The sequence below is a fragment of the Ranitomeya imitator genome, chromosome 1 (genome assembly GCF_032444005.1).
Source record: "Ranitomeya imitator isolate aRanImi1 chromosome 1, aRanImi1.pri, whole genome shotgun sequence".
Taxonomy (NCBI): Eukaryota; Metazoa; Chordata; class Amphibia; order Anura; family Dendrobatidae; genus Ranitomeya; species Ranitomeya imitator.
In genome coordinates this window covers 504,647,394-504,667,103 of record NC_091282.1, presented here as the reverse complement: position 1 = coordinate 504,667,103, position 19,710 = coordinate 504,647,394, and the positions used below count along the sequence as shown (strand labels likewise).

The following is a 19,710-nucleotide window of genomic DNA, read 5'->3' as shown; positions in this document are numbered from 1 at the left end:
TGTGACAGCTCTCCAGCGACGCTGCAGCGATCCGGATCGTTGTCGGTATCGCTGCAGCGTCGCTAAGTGTGACGGTACCTTAAGGCTGGTTTCACGCTTGCGTTTGGCTGGTCTGCATATGGCTGCGTACATCCTCCGTTAAGCTCCGCCTACTTCCACATGCATCCTGCGTATCTATCTTTAACATTGGGTATGCAGGGACATGCGCTGTATGCGGATGCGTCAGCTTCACGTGCCCACCAGCCGCACAGGAATACGGGAGCTTAACAGAGGATGTACGCAGCCATATGCAGACCAGCCAAACGCAAGTGTGAAACCAGCCTTACTCATGCAAAATACTGAACAGAATACTGCCCTGTGAAAGTGGCTTCTGTCAGCACATCTCTCTTGTCTTCAGCACAGCCATTAAACAGGTTTGCTGATGATCCAACCTCTAGAACCCACATTAACTCATAAGAATGAGAATCCCAGAGTCTCCTGTGTAAACTGAGCTGTTGTGCGTGTGTATGCATGATCATTGTTTCATTCACTTCAGTGGGACATACTTCCATGGGAATGACAGATGGCTTACCAGTAAAAAGTGCTTAAAAATACTCATGGTGAAAAAAACCTTCTCCAGAATGGTTGTGCAGCATGGGCTATTCATAAATGTAAAGGCTCTTGTGTATAAGGGCCATGTTGATTTTTCTCCATCGTCTCATTCGGGGACACAGGACTGTGGGGTGTATGCTACTGCCGCCAGGAGGCTGACACTAAGTAGGTATATAAAAAAAAAAAAAAAGTTAGCTCCTCCTCCATAGTATACACCTTGCCACTGGCCCTGACAGCTCCAGTTTATGCTTAGTGTCCGTAGGAGGCACATCTCTGGGTTTTCCCAGATGTTTTTTTTTTTTCTTCCTCTGAAGATAAGACAGGGGTGACGGACCCTTTTGAAGGGGTCCGATCTCCCCAATCCAACAACGGGCGAGCACGTGGAGTGTCACCTCCACGTATCCTCTCCCGCGACGTGGGATTTTTTTGCCGGACTAAGAACCTGACCACCCTGAGGTAACTGAACCCTAGGTTGTACAGGCATTCATTCCTTGTCCGTGCAGCCTCCACTTCATCACCAATGCACGGACTATGGTGTTTAAAGGAGGCAGACAGTCCCTCTCCTCGCCTTCTGAAGGGTGTAAGGAGTTAGGGTGCCTGCACCGTCTTTTTTTATATATGTATATATATATGTGGATTTTTTGGTCTAACCTCATCCGCTGTCAGAGGGCTGCACAGGGGGCTCCTGCTTCATCGCGCGTTCTGCTGGTACTGCGCAGGTGGCGACTATTATCCGGCGCTGTGCTGGGTTCCAGCGTTATTCCCCACAAGCAAACTTCAGCAGGGGCAAGGGCGGAAGTCCCGCCCCTTTTTTCGGCGGTTTCCTGTTCTCTAGGCAGCCTGGGGCATTATGGATCTTGTAGTCTGAGCATGGGCGGAAGTCCCGCCCCTTTTTCGGCGGCTTCCGGTTTTCTGTACGGCCTGTGGCATTATGGGTCTTGTAGTCTGGGGGAAGTCCCGCCTCCATCGGCGGCGGTTTACTTCCGGTTTCGAGCACCCAGCTTTCCCGGGAGAGCAGGGGAAGGAGTAAAATCTAGTTCCCTGCTTCGGCCTAAACCGGGTCCATGCACGGTAACTCCTCCCACTTTTTCAGGCATCCGCCCTGTAATTTAGTTTATATGTGTGATTTGCACAGGAGACATGGTTCAGTGTTGGAGAGCATACGGGGACACCGGACTGGGGTAAGTGCTACTTCCCTCAGCCTGACAACAGTATTTGTTCTAGACCTAGTAGCTCATAAGGAGATACGGAGCATAGCGGCTTTAGAGTCATCATGTCTAGAAACCCTACGACTCACTCCGTTCTGTATTCCTCATGCATTACCTGTCGGTCTGCTTTTCCGCATGCGCAAAGTAACCATCTCTGTGAGGCTTGTGATTCCGAGCGCGTGCAGGAGCCCCCGTCTGCTACCCTGTCTGTTACCCCGCCGGCTATCCTGCCGGGTGTGCCTGTACCTGGGTCGGCAGTGTCTCCCCCTGAGTGGGTCATATCATTAACGCAGTCTATGGCGTCTCTAACAAAGGCGGTTGAGTCTCTTCAAGCCCCTGTCAGGGACATTCATCCGCCTGTTTTGGAAAGATCCTCCGATTTTTCAGGATCCTCCGGCCTGCAGGGGCCGTACTCCCTCTAGGCAGACACAGGGGAAAAGATCCCACACAGTATCTCCCGGTCCGTCAGGTGCATCAGCATCTTTGAATCCCGTTTCTCAATCTCCCTCTCCTGCGGAATTGAGTGAACACGGTTCGGACTATGACTCAGAGGGGTCTTTTGATTTAGAAGCTCCTGGTTATCAGGAATCTGTTGACAGTCTCATTGAGGCCGTTAACCAGACTTTGGGAGTAGAGGATGTGGCCACCTTACCTTCTGGTCATAAGGTGTCCTTTAAGAAATTCAAGCAACCTCATAAGGTATTTTCTTCTCATCCTGAGTTTGAGGATTTAGTCCAACGTCACATGGAGCGACCAGATAAACGTTTCTTAGGCCAGAAGGCCCTAGGTGCAAGGTATCCTTTCGCTCCAGAGCTTTGTAAAAAGTGGGCAGAATCCCCTTCAGTGGATCCTCCCGTGTCCCGTTTGGCCTCTAGTACGTTGCTGTCTCTTCCTAATAAGTCGTCTATTAAGGATCCGACTGATCGGCTCCTAGAGAGTCTAGCTCGGTCTCTGTTTGAGGCTTCAGGGTCAGCCCTCGCGCCGTCTTTTGCGGCCACATGGGTTGCCAAAGCTATGATAGCTTGGTCAGAGTCCGTAACTAAGGCTCTTCAGGATAAGGGGTTTCCTGTAGAGGTGATAGAGATGTCAAATCAGATATCTTTAGCAGGAAATTATCTGATTAATGCATCCTTGGATGCGGCAAATTGTTCAGCATTGGCTGCGGCAAATGCTATTGCTATCAGAAGGGCCCTATGGCTAAGAAATTGGTGGGCGGACTCTACTTCAAAAAAGTCCCTTACATCCCTCCCTTATCAAGGTGTCCGTCTTTTTGGCGAAAAATTGGATCAGCTTATATCTGATACCACAGGAGGTAAAAGTAATTTCCTTCCTCAACAAAAGGTTAAGCAACCTATTCGTCGCCAATTTCAAGCAAGATTTAAATCCTTTCGTAACTCCCGGTGGTCTGCGGCACCAAGTGCAGGTCCCCCAAGTCGGCCTGTCCAAGACCGGGAGCACCAGGTCTCCTATAGGGCCAATCCATTGGCAAGAATGCGGTATCAACCGTCAAGATCTAGGGGATCTAGATATCCTCGATCTTCGGCTAAATGACTGGAGGCAGCCTCTCGTCGCTTCCAACAGGGTAGGCGGTCGCCTACTACTGTTCCATCAGTCCTGGCTGTCAGTTGTTCACGACAGATGGGTAAGAGACCTGGTGGTTTCAGGGTACAAATTAGAGTTTTCCTATCTCCCTCCAGGCCGTTTTTTTCCGTCCAGTCTTCCCAGTTCAAAAACCCGTCTAAGAGCTTTATTCAGAGCAGTCGAGTCTCTTCAGTCCAACGGGGTCATTGTCCCTGTTCCAAAGGAAGAAAGGTTCAAAGGGTTTTATTCAAATCTGTTTACGGTTCCCAAAAAGAATGGGACCGTGAGACCCATTCTGGACCTAAAGTGTCTAAACAAATTCATCAGCACTCGTCGCTTCCGTATGGAATCTCTCCGCTCGGTCATTGCGGCTATGGAAAGGGGAGAATTCCTGGCTTCCATAGATATTCAAGACGCCTATCTGCACGTTCCTATATTTCTTCCACATCAAAAATTTCTACGGTTTTCCATAGGCGAGCGACACTTCCAATTCACTGCATTACCTTTCGGGTTCGCCACTGCTCCCAGGGTGTTCACGAAGGTGATGGCAACAGTGGTGTCAATCCTGCACTCTCGAGGCATAGTCATTCTGCCTTACTTAGACGATCTCTTAGTCAAAGGATCAACTTTTCAGGCATGCAGGGACAACGTCAACATCTCTTTGGACACCCTAGCTCGTCTTAGGTGGCTGGTCAATTTAAAGAAGTCATCTCTAGTACCATCTCGGAAGATCTCTTTTTTAGGGATGATCTTCGACACCTCTCGGGGGCTAACTATTTTAGCCCAGGACAAGGTGCTTTGTCTCCGGCAGGAGGTAAAAATTCTTCGGCAGCCGAGTTTCCATTCAATCCGGTTCTGCATGAAGGTCTTGGGCAGGATGGTAGCAGCTATAGAAGCGGTTCCATTCGCCCAATTCCATCTTCGTCCACTCCAACAGGCACTTCTGTCAGCCTGGGACAGGAGTCCTTTGTCTCTCAACCTCAGGTGTCGTCTGTCTCCTGGGGTCAGGCAATCCCTGATATGGTGGATGAGGAGTTCCTCCCTACTTCAGGGGAAAGCCTTTCCTCCAGTTCGTTGGCTGGTGGTCACTACGGACGCCAGTCTTCTCGGTTGGGGAGCAGTGTTTCTCCAGCACACGGCTCAGGGTCGTTGGTCCCCAAGGGAATCAACCCTTCCAATCAATCTGTTGGAGATAAGGGCAATTTGGCTGGCCTTGCAGCACTTTCACCATCTTCTGGCGGGTCGCCCGGTGCGGATCCAATCGGACAATGCCACGTCCGTGGCCTACGTAAATCATCAGGGGGGCACTCGCAGCAGATCAGCCATGCGCGAGGTAGGGCAAGTCCTCCGCTGGGCCGAGAACAATCACTCTGTGATCTCGGCAGTTTACATCCCGGGCAAGGAGAACTGGGCAGCGGACTTTCTGAGCCGACAGGGTCTTGCGCCCGGGGAATGGTCTTTTCACCCCGATGTTTTTCGGCAGATATGTCTACGCTGGGGAATCCCGGACGTGGATCTAATGGCCACCGGGTCGAATACCAAAGTACCCAGGTTCGTTGCACGGTTTCGAGATCCAGGAGCAATTGCCGTAGACGCACTAGTCCTATCTGGGAACCAATTTCGTCTTCCATATCTGTTTCCCCCTCTGGCGCTGCTTCCAAAGGTCGTCAGGAAGATCAAGTTAGAGGGAGTTCCAGCAATTCTAGTCGCCCCAGATTGGCCTCGGAGGTCATGGTACGCAGACCTAGTTCAGCTGATCGTCGGGGTTCCTTGGCAGCTACCAATGCAGCCAGATCTTCTGTCGCAGGGGCCGATATTCCACCAGAACTTAGAGGCCCTGCGTTTGACGGCTTGGCTGTTGAATCTTGGATTCTGACCCAGGCCAGTTTTTCTCAGAAAGTAGCCTCAACTATGGTTAATGCTCGAAAGACCGCTTCAGCACGCATTTACCACCACACCTGGAAAGTCTTTCTCTCATGGTGCAGGAAGAAGGGTCTTCCTCCTCTTCGGTTTTCCATTTCTAATGTCCTAGCTTTTCTCCAATCTGGTCTAGACTCAGGTCTCGCTCCAAGTACCCTTAGGAGGCAAATATCAGCCTTATCGGTTCTTTTCCAGCGCAGGATCGCTACCAATCTGCAAGTAAAAACTTTTTTGCAGGGAGTCTCTCATATAGTCCCTCCTTACAAAGCTCCGATAGAAGCTTGGGACCTTAATTTGGTCTTGAGTGCTCTTCAGGAACCTCCATTTGAGCTCCTCCAAGACGTTCCTTTAAGGTACCTTTCTTGGAAGGTTTTGTTTCTGGTAGCTATAACTTCCATTAGGCGGGTATCGGAATTAGCCGCCTTGTCCTGTCAGGCGCCTTTTCTACAATTTCATCAGGATAAGGTGGTGCTCCTTCCTTTCTGCCAAAAGTAGTCTCCTCATTCCACATTAATGAGGACATTGTCTTGCCTTCTTTTTGTCCTGCGCCTACACACCGGGTGGAAAAAGCTCTCCATACTCTAGATTTGGTGAGAGCTCTGAGAAGATACGTTTCTCGGACCGCTTCTTTTCGAAAGACGGATGTTCTGTTCGTTCTTCCTGCGGGTCATAAAAAGGGACTTGCAGCCTCTAGATCGACCTTAGCCAGATGGATAAGAACCACTATTCAGGAGGCCTACCGTATCAAGGGTGCAACCATCCCGGCTGGGATCAGGGCACACTCTATTCGGGCGGTAGGGGCTTCCTGGGCGCTTCGGCACCAAGCTTCAGCAGAGCAGGTTTGCAAAGCGGCCACTTGGTCCAGCCTGCACACTTTCTCTAAACATTATAATATCCACACTCAGGCCTCTGCTGATGCAAGTTTGGGAAGGAAAATTCTTCAGGCTGCGGTATCACACCTATAGGCGGTAAGTGCCTAGGGGTTTTCTTCCAGTGAGTATTCTTCCCACCCTGGGACTGCTTTGGGACATCCCACAGTCCTGTGTTCCCCAATGAGACGATGGAGAAACAGGGATTTTTGTGTTACTCACCGTAAAATCCTTTTCTCCGAGTCGTTCATTGGGGGACACAGCTCCCTCCCTATTCATTTTATTTGTCTATGGGGTTGTTCAGACTGTAGTATTATTCTAGACATGTTGTCTTTGCTCTAATGCTGTTTTGTTTTCTCTATCTCCTACTGCTTGTGCACCAAACTGGAGCTGTCAGGGCCAGTGGCAAGGTGTATACTATGGAGGAGGAGCTAACTTTTTTTTTTTTTATACCTACTTAGTGTCAGCCTCCTGGCGGCAGTAGCATACACCCCACAGTCCTGTGTCCCCCAATGAACGACTCGGAGAAAAGGATTTTACGGTGAGTAACACAAAAATCCCTGTTTTTCTTCCCTTCTGAGATGGTTCCCCCTAATACAGACTACTTTTCCTATGATAATTCTGGCATTGCAGAGGGGTCAGAATCTCATTCTAAAGCCACGTTTCCACCTTCCGTATTCGGTCAGTATGTTTTACCGCAGTATTTGTAAGCCAAAACAAGGAGTGAGTGAGAAATACAGAAGTGGTGACGTGTTTCTATTATACTTTTACTTTGATAGTGCCACTTATGGTTTTGGCTACAATATAAAATACTGACCAAATGCTGAAGGTGGGAATGTGGCCTAATACACTTGCTCTGCTCCAAGTCATAACTAATGGTGGCAGTGCTAGATTAGTAACATAGGCTGAAGCTGCATCAAAAGACTGCAGTTAGCAGACAGTTTTATCTCTGACTAGTGATAAGTTTCTCCCTGTCAGCACTTACAAGCAGGAGACATAGGAGAAAAGCTAAACTGTATTATATAATGCAGTGAAGATTCTTACGGTGTAAAAGGAAATCTATTACACTGCATCTAATAATTGTATGGACTATTGCATAGGCTTGCATATATGATAGAACTGATATCTTGAGCAGCATGGGGACATATAGAGGAACAAGGTTGGTTGCCAGAAAGGATTTTATAGGTAATGTCTTCTTGTAGATCACGTGAAGCTAGAGACTGGCAACTTGTCTTCACATTAGCACAGGTACTGGACTGGTTGTCAGAGTAGGGATCACACGACCCGTAATGAAGGAGTGGTAATGTTTCGATGTCACTGAGCTGGAAGAAAATAAACTGTACAGGTAGAATGTTGCTAGGAAACAAGTATTATATGCTCAAAAAAATGCTTTCATTATATTTATTACATGCATTCAGCAGTAGCCACAATTGGGATGAAATCAGGATATAAATGATGGTAATGGTCTAGGGCAGGGCTCTGCAGCTCAGGAGCTCGACAGCGGCATCTGTGTCCAACAGCAGTGAGCGAACTGGTGCTGTCACTCTCCAAAAGTGACATTTAAATGGAACCCACCATTACCTGCTGGAGGCCTCACAGCCCATTCCGCTACAGGCTGAGCTACAACGAATATATATTGCATTCCGCAGTATAAAGTATGTCAAACGACTGCAGATTCAAGTCCTAAAGGGACTAAAAAAAGGTTTTATAACAATTCGAATCACCTCACCCATTTCCACAGTAAAATAATAACTTGTTATTGCTGTGTCTGTAAAAGTCAGATCAAAATCTAGAATTAACCGGTATGGTAGACACCATAAATAGGGAAAAAATCCAAATGCCAAAATTGCAAAATAATCAAATTGTCATATGTGCCCCAGCTACCTCTGTGGACATGCCCTATTGGGACATACAAGGTAAGAAAGAAGGGTACCGGAATGGAGAGACTGTAACAGCACTCCAGCTCTGACAAACTTTGCATTTCCATTTTTGACTTGGATGGCCATTCACATTAATGCTACAAATATATGCAGAAATCTGCTTTCCCAGCAACAACTGCACATAGTTGCATACAGTTTTTATGAGGCATCAGTCACTTGGAAAGACTGAAGTTTAAAACTAGTAAGCTCCTACACCGCAAAAAATACAATGGGATTAAAGGGATACATTTATGGCCTGCATGGGTTCAGGATCTATCCCGAGAACAGGACATGGTCGTATACTACTATAAAAGGAGAGGTGTTCAGAATTCACATTCATCTGTACAGAAATTCCAATATCTCCACTAAAAAAGCAAAATGGGTCCACTTTCTTAAAATAGATGAAAGTTCCATTTATGGGTTCGCATCTACTATACATTTATATCCTATTGTATTCATATGCCATAAATGTATCAGATGGAAATACCCCTTTAACTCTGAAAAAACATTAACTGTTTATAAAGCCTTAAAGGGGTTGTCCAGAATTTTATCATAAGTCTGCAGTCACTTACGAATCCTTAGTGTGCGCACTGCATGCTGTCAGCATTCTCTGGCGTCGGCAGAAAGAGCCAGCGGTCACGTGACGCAAGTATGCAATTTCCATACATGTGGTCAGGAGCTGACTAGATGTGCTCAGCCTTGGACAAGTCAATTTAGTTAAAGGGACTCCGTCACCTGAATTTAGCGGGCTCTGTTAACGGTCAGATGGGCGGTGTTTTCTGTTCTTTCATGCACCCCTTCCTTTCCCGCTGGCTGCAATATTGTCTTGAATTTGATTAGGTTTCCTCCGTAGTACACGCGTGCGCAGTGCAATCTCGCCTTGCGCACGTGCAGTATGCTTTGCCCAACTGCGAGCAAAGCCGAAAAGCATTAGTGCGCATGTGCCAGCGCACGATGTCCCGGAAGTATTTCGCTGTGTTCCTGGACATAGTGCGCCGGCACATGCGCATTAATGCTTTTCGGCTTTGCCCGCAGTTGGGCAAAGCATACGGCACGTGCGCAAGGCGAGATTGCACTGCGCACGCGTGTACTACGGAGGAAACCTAATCAAATTCAAGACAATATTGCAGCCAGCGGGAAAGGAAGGGGTGCATGAAAGAACAGAAAACACCGCCCATCTGACCGTTAACAGAGCCCGCCAAATTCAGGTGACGGAGTCCCTTTAAGCATGGCTGTGAATGTTTAGTTGGAATGTGGCTGGAAGAATGAATATTGCATACATGCTGCTGTCACGTGACCGCCTGCTCTCGCTGCCGACACTGGAGAATCCTGACAGCGTGCACTGCACATACAGATGATTCAGAAGTCTGCAGTCATATAGGTTGACTGCAGACATTTCAGGGTACGTGCATACGTAGAAAGCTCCTCTGCGGATTTTTCCGCAGCGGATTTGATAATCCACAGTGCAAAACCGCTGCGGATTTATCGTGGATTCCGCTGCGGTTTTACATCTGCTGTTTTCTATTGGAGCAGGTATAAAAACGCTGCGGATTCCGCACAAAGAATTGACATAAACCGCTGCGTTTCCGCACGTTTTTTTCCGCAGCATGTGCACTGCGGATTTCGTTTCCCATAGGTTTACATTGTACTGTAAACTCATGGGAAACTGCTGCGGATCCGCAGCAAAATCCACATCGTGTGCACATACCCTCAGATGTCTGGACAACCCATTTAGTTAGGTTAATATAATGTGGCTGCATTTTGATGTCTGTATTACATCCACAAATCCTGTTCTCACCCGAAATTACAGAATTCTAAGAATCCACAAGTTATGTTGGGCTCAGAAGATCTGAAATTGGCACAGGATTTCTGGGGGCAACAAGGATGACAATTGTGGCCTCATTACAGTCAACTGAATGAGACCTAAGAATTCTTCAGCCTCCATGATGTGAATAAATAACTTTTTAGGGTAGATGGATGTAAAAAGTAACGAGAATGTATATTTTAATATTTCATTAAAAAAATTAGAAAACATTCAAGTTCATATCTACATCAGAGGTTTGATAAGAGCTTTAATCACAGGTTTCAACACATTCTTCTGTGAAAATGACAGAACCCCAATCGATTCCAGTGAAGTCTATGTCATATAACAGATCAGACCCCTGCTTGTTACAATTTTCTGTTCCATTCTTGGAAAAATCCCAGCACAGATGTCAATTGAGCCTTAGAAAAACATTGATCAGTGTAACTTTAGCTATATATATAAAAAGCAAACATATTTCTAAAAAAAAAAAAAAAAAAAGCAGTTTCCATTTCAGCAGTCTATGAAAAAGAGGCATCATCAGTTTGTGGGTACCGAGGTAAAGGCTTGTACTCCTCAATATGGAGGCTATGAAGGTCTCCTCTTTTCAGTTTTGCCAATCCTGTAACACACTGTGATGGAGGCTTATCCTGGAGATTGTGCGAAGTAATAGTGCAACTACAAAGATGGTGGAGTCACGTTAAAATTTGATCTGGATATTTTTGCTGCAGCTGCCATAGCGCTGCCAGTCTTGCGGCATACAGGACATAGCCCCATGAGATGACCACAATGCAGACGAGAACCTAGAAAGATACAAAATTGTCACTTGGTTATAATCAGATCATTTAGACATTTCAGTTCTCATTATCAACACAGGCACGATCATAATGAAATGTACCACCCACATAGACAACACATCGTTATGGTTCTGCTCATCACCTCCATGCACAGGGACATCTGCACGTCAGCAGGCATGCCCACTACAGGGTCTTTTTTTATTATGGTAATTCACGCTGGACATACACAGATAGTTGGTGGGGAAGATCTGTCAGCATCTTATGTTTGGGGGCTACTGACTATGTACATGTCAGCAGATAGAACAATCAGACATCTTCACAACAGAATGGGTGCAAATAATATGCACAGCTTCTAGTGTGGAAGCCAATGCCTTGCAGATGCACATAGTAAGGCCATGTGGGGAGCGTACGCATCTGTGTGCAATTTTATCGCACAATCTGGACTAACCTATCACACCCTAAGGGTATGTGCACACGTTGCGGATTCTCTGCGGATCCGCAGCGTTTTTTGCAGTGCAGAAACGCTGCAGATCCGCAATTGATTTACAGACCAATGTCAATCAATGAGAAAAAAAAATGCTGTGCACTTTGCTGAAAATCCGCTGCGGTTTAAGGCTTCTTTCACACTAGCGTCGGAATCTTGCCGTCGCAATGCGTCGGGGAGAGATTCAGACGCTAGCGTTTGCTGCATTGCACAATGGAGGCAGCGGATGCATTTTTCCGGCGCATCCGCTGCCCCATTGTAAGGTGCGGGGAGGTGGGGGCGGAGTTCCGGCTGCGCATGCGCGGTCGGAAAAAGCGGTCCGTCGGGAGAAAAAAACGTTACATGTAGGGTTTTTTTCTCCCGAAGGTCCGCCAAAGCACGACGCATTCGTAGCAAGACGGATGCGAAGTGTGCAAATCCGTCGCAAATGCGTCGTCAATAGAAGTGTATGGGGAAAAAAACGCATCCTGCAAGCACTTTTGCAGGATGCGTTTTTTCTGCAAAACGACGCATTGTGACGGATTTAAAAAAACGGTAGTGTGAAAGTAGCCTAAAAGAAGTAGCATGTCACTTCTTTTTTGTGAATCTGCAGCGTTTTTGTACCCATTCCATTATAGAAAACCGCAGGGGTAAAAAACGCAAGAAAACCGCAGCAAAAACGCACAAAAAAACGCAACAAATCCGCAGGTGCGTTTTCTGCAAGGAGAGGCAGAATCCGCACCAGAAATTCCTAAGCCTAATCCGCAACGTGTGCACATGGCCTAAGAACTGCCAGTGTCGTGAGAAATTCCTATATAGAGTACGAACATTTGGGACATAGTGACAGGTCCACATGGCCAAGGCATTAGAATCCAGTAAGTGAGAAGCTTCCTGGAAAATCACTAGGATGCCATCATTGAGTGATCAGTGGGAGGCCCAGCAATCATATGAACGGGGCCCCTTAGAGTGTTCTCTGGCACAGCACCACAATTCTTTGGTGCTGAAAAGACATAGATAAAAGAGGAGAGGTATATCCAGCTCACAAGTGTGGGAATGTACAGGTGCTTTTGACAAAATTAGAATATCGGCAAAAAGTTAATTTATTTCAGTTCTTCAATACAAAAAGTGTAACTCATGTATTATATAGTGTCATTACAGAGTGATCTATTTCATGTGTTTATTTCTGTTAATGTTGATGATTATAGCTTTCAGCCAATGAAAACCCAAAAGTCATCTCAGTCAATTAGAATAATTAACAAAACACACCTGCGGGGGGCGTGGCCTAGCGAGTAATGTAAGCGGATGTGCGACGGATCTCTCTCCCCGCACCGCTCCTAAAACTCACCTTTGAAGGCGCCGCCGAACGCCGAAAACCGGGCAGAGAGGCCCCGCAAGTCCCCGGCGAGGAGGAGAAAGCACCGGAGACAACGAGCGGTGAGGAGCGGAGATGCCACGCCGAAAGCAGTCGGCGCCTGCAGCCGGAGCGAAAACCCAAGATGGCGCCGTGGCAGAGGAGGCGGCCAGAGCTTCATACCGCTGGAGGTAATAGCCTGGCTGGAGCGGTTTGCCCGCACGGAGGAGGGGGGAGCCCTGCTGCTGGGTCCAGAGGGACTTGGTGAGGAGGAAGCCCTGATGAGGCAGAAAAGTGGAGGGGAAGTTAGCCCCAGTGAAGTGGAGGTGCAACGTTCCCCAGGGAGGGTGCTGGGAGTGCACAGTGCAGAAAATGTGACACCTGCTGCTAGCCCTGTGCAGACTAATGATTCTGATGAGGTGCAGCAGCCAAGTATGGGGGAACCAACGCTGCAGGACATTTTCTCTGTCGTTATACACTGCAAATCTGCTTTGGCCGCGCTGAATCTAAGGGTGGATGATCTGACAGTTGAAATGAAGTCCCTTAACTCTGCTATGCGCAAAGTGGAAAAAAGAGTGGAGGAGCGTGTGGGCAGTGTGGAGGATCAGACAAACGAACTGTTAAAAAGAGAAAAATATATTCAACGAATCGCAGAGTTAGAATTCAAGACAGATGATTTGGAAAATCGATCTCGGAGAAACAATTTAAGAATAATCGGGGTGCCGGAGAAGGTGGAGGGAAACAACCCCACTGAATATATTGAGGTATGGCTTAAGAACTCGGTGGGAGGAGCAGACCTTACCAACCATTTCTCGGTGGAGAGGGCTCACCGAGTCCCCACTCGTCCTCTGCCGCCTGGCTCTGCCCCTCGAGCTATATTGGCAAAAATTTTGGACTACCGGGATCGGGAAACCCTACTGAGGAAGGCTAGGCTCAGTGATGGCCTGAGCATAAACAGAATTCGGATCTCCATTTATCCGGACTACTCGGCATCGGTGCAGAAACTTAGAATGAAGTTTGGTGAAGTCAAGTGACGGCTCCGTGAACTGGACCTAAAATACTCAATGCTCTACCCAGCCAAGCTCAGGGTGGTGGCGCTGGACCGTGTTCAATTTTTTCAAAGTCCGGAGGAGGCGATGCAATGGCTGGACACTAACGCCAAGAAAATTGGCACTGATCGGAACCGTTGAGACTGATTCTGAAGATTTATAACCCTACTGGTTCTGCCTCTCTTTGGGGGAGGGGTTCTTTTTGAATGTGACTGGTGTAGTTGGTCTAATTGCACCTAACGGTTACAGTATTGTGTTTGGCGGCGCAATGAATAGTTCATATTGGTCGCGGTGGGAGGGGGAGAGATGGACGGTAAAGGACCTAGTTCTAGGGTATATCAAGTGCTCTCAGTTCTCATATAGAGAAAGAAAGTTCGGAGTATCTGAGTTATTTTGAGTTTCAGATGGGGAAGGTTGGTTTAGTTGTTGGGGGGGGGTGGGAAGGGGGGGGGAGGAGGGCATTGATGGAGACCTGGGAGAGACGATTCTCATGTTATATCTTTCGTTACGGAAATGGGAGGGAATGTTAATATTATAAGTTGGAATGTTAGGGGGCTAGCGGATGCTACAAAGCGTGCGGCAATATTTCAGTACCTATTGAAACAGAGGCCCTCGGTGATATGCCTGCAAGAAACTCATTTAGTGGAGGAAAAAGTTGATATGTTACAGAAAAAATGGGTGCGCAGGGCGTATCACTCGATGTTCTCTAATTATGCAAGGGGGGTGTCTGTTTTGATCCATATAAGTACTCCATTTGAGGAAATTGAGGTAAATACTGATAAAGATGGTCAGTATGTCCTTTTAGTGTGTAAAATTTTTAACCGTTTGATTTGCATTGTTTCACTATATATACCCCCGCCGTATTCTGGTAAGAAAATTCAAGAGATTTTGGAGCATATGAGAGGGTGGGTTGGGGTTCCCCTTCTGGTGGTGGGAGATGTGAACAACATTGCTGACGACCACTGGGATAAGAGTAATCACGCTCCGCTACGCAGGGACGGTAACGGCACTCCTTTTGGGAACTATCTTAGAGAAATAGGCTGGATTGACTTACGGCGGGTTCGCAATGCTAATACATATTCTTATTCCTATGTCTCGTATCGATGTCGCCTTGGGTAATGATGGGATGAACGAACTGTTAAGTGGGGTGGAATATAATCCCAGGATTCTATCAGATCATAGTCCAGTTCAGGTCTCATTAAAGCTATCAGAACAGGTTGGATCACGGAAGATGGGATGGAAGGTTCACCCCTCCTGGTTACAACTTTTGGATATGGAAAGGGTGGGGGCTGAGAGGAGTTTTTTAAGATTAACGATGGCTGTGTGGAATGTCATGTAGTATGGGACACTATGAAGGCGTATTTAAGGGGCATTTTGTTTCGGGACATTTCACGACACAAGACAAGGACTAGAGTACAGGATCAAGCTGTCCTGGAAGAACTGAAGGCAGCTGAGGCGGCATTGGGGGCCCATTGCACTAGGGAGTCTCAGAGTCGAATGAGGAAGGCTCAACAGGTGGTCAATCAATTATATTTGAGAAAGGCGGAGAGATTGCGGGCTTTTCAAAGAGCATCTTTCTATTCAGAGGGGGAAAAGGAGGGGCATTTACTTTCTGTAGTGGCGTCTGCACAGAGGGACTCCTCGCATGTCTATTCCATTAAGACGGAGGATGGAACATTGGTTACTCGGGGGGAGCAAATTCTGGAAGTGTTTAGGAAATTCTACGATAAATTATATACTTCTAGTGTGGAGAGGGGCGCTGAGGACATGACTGGCTACTTGGAGGGGATTGACCTGCCTAGGTTGAGCAGAGAAGAATGTGAGGTGTTGGAGGAGCCGATTGGGGAGGAAGAATTGGGGGCCGCTTTGGCGGGGGTTGCTGGGGGTAAGGCTCCGGGGGCGGATGGTATTCCAGCCGAGGTTTATAAGGTACTGAAAGAAACTTTGTTGGCCAAATTGTCGGAGGTGTATAATAGATCATTGGAAAGATTGGAGCTACCTTTATCAATGAGAGAGGCTATTGTGGTCGTTATCCCTAAGGCCGACAAGGACCCACAACTACCAGAATCCTATAGACCAATCTCACTTTTGACAGCCGACATTAAGATACTGGCAAAAGCTTTGGCAAATACAGGTCCTTCTCAAAAAATTAGCATATAGTGTTAAATTTCATTATTTACCATAATGTAATGATTACAATTAAACTTTCATATATTATAGATTCATTATCCACCAACTGAAATTTGTCAGGTCTTTTATTGTTTTAATACTGATGATTTTGGCATACAACTCCTGATAACCCAAAACACCTGTCTCAATAAATTAGCATATCAAGAAAAGGTTCTCTAAACGACCTATTACCCTAATCTTCTGAATCAACTAATTAACTCTAAACACATGCAAAAGATACCTGAGGCTTTTATAAACTCCCTGCCTGGTTCATTACTCAAAACCCCCATCATGGGTAAGACTAGCGACCTGACAGATGTCAAGAAGGCCATCATTGACACCCTCAAGCAAGAGGGTAAGACCCAGAAAGAAATTTCTCAACAAATAGGCTGTTCCCAGAGTGCTGTATCAAGGCACCTCAATGGTAAGTCTGTTGGAAGGAAACAATGTGGCAGAAAACGCTGTACAACGAGAAGAGGAGACCGGACCCTGAGGAAGATTGTGGAGAAGGACCGATTCCAGACCTTGGGGAACCTGAGGAAGCAGTCGACTGAGTCTGGTGTGGAAACATCCAGAGCCACCGTGCACAGGCGTGTGCAGGAAATGGGCTACAGGTGCCGCATTCCCCAGGTAAAGCCACTTTTGAACCATAAACAGCGGCAGAGGCGCCTGACCTGGGCTACAGAGAAGCAGCACTGGACTGTTGCTAAGTGGTCCCAAGTACTTTTTTCTGATGAAAGCAAATTTTGCATGTCATTCGGAAATCAAGGTGCCAGAGTCTGGAGGAAGACTGGGGAGAAGGAAATGCCAAAATGCCTGAAGTCCAGTGTCAAGTACCCACAGTCAGTGATGGTGTGGGGTGCCATGTTAGCTGCTGGTGTTGGTCCACTGTGTTTCATCAAGGGCAGGGTCAATGCAGCTAGCTATCAGGAGATTTTGGAGCACTTCATGCTTCCATCGGCTGAAATGCTTTATGGAGATGAAGATTTCATTTTTCAGCACGACCTGGCACCTGCTCACAGTGCCAAAACCACTGGTAAATGGTTTACTGACCATGGTATTACTGTGCTCAATTGGCCTGCCAACTCTCCTGACCTGAACCCCATAGAGAATCTGTGGGATATTGTGAAGAGAAAGTTGAGAGACGCAAGACCCAACACTCTGGATGAGCTTAAGGCCGCTATTGAAGCATCCTGGGCCTCCATAACATCTCAGCAGTGTCACAGGCTGATTGCCTCCATGCCACGCCGCATTGAAGCAGTCATTTCTGCCAAAGGATTCCCGACCAAGTATTGAGTGCATAACTGAACATTATTATTTGATGGTTTTTTTGTTTGTTATTAAAAAACACTTTTATTTGATTGGATGGGTGAAATATGCTAATTTATTGAGACAGGTTTTTTGGGTTATCAGGAGTTGTATGCCAAAATCATCAGTATTAAAACAATAAAAGACCTGACAAATTTCAGTTGGTGGATAATGAATCTATAATATATGAAAGTTTAATTGTAATCATTACATTATGGTAAATAATGAAATTTAACACTATATGCTAATTTTTTGAGAAGGACCTGTAGGTTGTCCAGGGTGATTGACAGACTGGTTCACCCGGATCAATCAGGCTTTATGCCCAACAAATCAACGGCACTCAATCTGAGAAGGTTGTTTTTAAATTTGCAAATCCCTTCTGATGTCGTCGGTAAACGGGTTGTGGAATCCTTAGACGCCCATAAGGCTTTTGATTGCGTGGAGTGGAGTTATCTGTGGTCAGTACTGGAACGAATGGGGTTTGGACCTAAATTTATTTCCTGGGTGCGGCTGTTGTACTCTTCTCCGGTGGCCAAAATTAGAGTGAATGACGCTCTCTGAGACCTTTTCTTTGTCTAGGGGTACTAAACAGGGCTGCCCTCTGTCCCCGCTGCTCTTTGCCTTGGCGGTGGAACCCCTCGCTGTGAAGATCAGAGGGTCCCGGGAGGTGAGGAGTTTTATGTACGGGGAGGCAGAAGAAAAAGTAGCGTTATACGCTGATGATATTCTGCTTTTCTTGGAGGATTCCGAGGAGACCCTGGTTAACACGGAAGCCATTATTGAGGAATTCGGGAGTTACTCGGGCTTAAGGATCAATTGGGACAAATCGAATATGATGTTGATAGATGGGGATTGTGGTGATGGTGGTGGGGGGGACTCTTTCACAAGGTTGAGGCTAGTTGATAAATTTTAATACTTGGGGATCCAGATCGCTCTCCCTTTGACTAGTTTTGAGGAACTGAATTTGGCACCTCTTCTGCGTAAAATACGTACTAATGTCCAGGCGTGGAAAAAGTTACATTTATCAGTAATCGGCAGGATAAACCTGATAAAGATGATTGTGATGCCGCAGCTACTTTATGTGCTGCACAACTCCCCTATTTGGATATCACAGAATAGATTTCGGAGGATTAGATCTTTGTTTGGCGAGCTGATTTGGGGTGGTAAGAGCCCCAGATTTAAACAGGAAACTCTACAGAGACCAAAGACGGAGGGTGGGGTGGCATTGCCTAATCCGTGGTTGTATTTTCTGGCTTCACAGTGTCAGCATTTCAAGGGATGGGGTGATGCGTCAGGGGGGACACGGGCACCCTGTAGCCTGAGATCATTGATTGGGATGAAGGTATTGAGTGAGGGCCTGGAGGGGGGGCATTTCCGTGAGAAAGGTTCTAAATTGTGTACTATTAGGCTCATTCACAAGGTTTGGGACAAAGTTAAGGGGATTAGGGGAGTGCGGACACTTACTAGATTCTCACCCATTTGGAATAACTGTTTCCTACAAGAGTTTAGACAGATGGAGGGATTTCATATTTGGAGGGAGGCAGGCATCTCTCGGATGGGCCAGATTTTACACCAGGGTAGAATTAGAAACTTTGAGGCATTGCAGGAAGAGTTTTTACTCCCGGACTCTGAGTTGTTTCAATACCGCCGTCTTTCTCACACGTACCGGGCACAGTGTAGGAGAGGACCCGTGGAGATCCAGGTGGATCTTATGCTGGATTTTATCCTTGTAGGGGGAGGCACGAAGGGGGTGATCTCGGGAATATATGAATTCCTTCTATTCTCTTTCTTGGAAGAGCACCCTATTAGAGCAAGGGCGAAATGGGAGGCTGACCTGGGGGAGATTGATAATGACCACTGGGAATCAGTACTGGACTATGTGCCCAAGATATCAATGAGCGAGCCTGGGAGGCTGTCACAATTATTTGTCATTCATAGGGCTTATAGAACCCCGGACATGTTATTCAAAGCCGGATTGAGACCTAATTCAGAATGCCCTAGATGCTCTCAGTCCGAGGCGGGCATCCTTCATATGTTGTGGCAGTGCCCCAGGTTGTCCTCCTTCTGGGTGGTGGTGCTGAATAAAGTGGGACTGGCATACAGTTGCACTGTGCCGCGGGATCCTTTGGTATGTGTTTTGGGCTATGTGGAGGAGATTATAACTGATAAGTTGTATAAAATGGTTATTGCTAGACTGTTATTTATTGCGCGAAAGTTGATCGCCAAATTCTGGATTAGGGAAGAGCCACCAACAAGGAGAGACTTTATGAAGCAAGTGGACCATATTATTGCTTTGGAGAGGAGTATCTACGCTAGGAGGAACAAGATGGACCTCTTTGATAGGTTGTGGAACCCGTGGCTTGAATCAATGTGGTCTAAAGGCCTTTTGCCCCATTGGGAGTATTATTGACAAGTCATCTTCCTTTTCTTGTACTTTTATACATGATATGGTAGGGGGGGGCGACTCTTGACAGGTCTCTAGAGGGTGGGGGGAAGGGGGGTGGGAGTTTGGTTTGGGACTAAATAAGTTTTCTAAAAAAGTATTGTACATCTGTATATTGCTGATAAAGTATTCCTTCTCATTGTTTATGTACAATATTTATGGTTTAATAAAAAATCTGATTTAAAAAAAACAAAACACACCTGCAAAGCCTTCCTAAGGCTAGTTTCACATTTGCGGACGA

The 19,710-nt window shown here is 46.8% G+C and overlaps 1 protein-coding gene across 1 annotated transcript; it reads right to left on the bottom strand.

Annotated features, from left to right (window-relative positions):
* Positions 1-10,431: 10,431 nt before the first annotated feature.
* Positions 10,432-10,864, bottom strand: SMIM27 (small integral membrane protein 27). The gene is made up of 2 exons (XM_069763190.1): positions 10,829-10,864; positions 10,432-10,692 (listed from the first exon to the last, which is right to left on the bottom strand). The coding sequence occupies exons 1-2, from the start codon at positions 10,862-10,864 to the stop codon at positions 10,585-10,587; spliced, it is 144 nt and encodes a 47-aa protein (XP_069619291.1). The 3' UTR covers positions 10,432-10,584.
* Between the last annotated feature and the right edge of the window lie 8,846 nt (positions 10,865-19,710).

Excerpts from the sequence above, each read along its gene's own strand:
- SMIM27 (XM_069763190.1), bottom strand. The coding sequence starts at position 10,864 with ATGCCTGCTGACGTGCAGATGTCCCTGTGCATGGAG. Across the intron at positions 10,693-10,828 it reads AGATGTCCCTGTGCATGGAG|GTTCTCGTCTGCATTGTGGT; the intron begins GTGATGAGCAGA and ends GTATCTTTCTAG.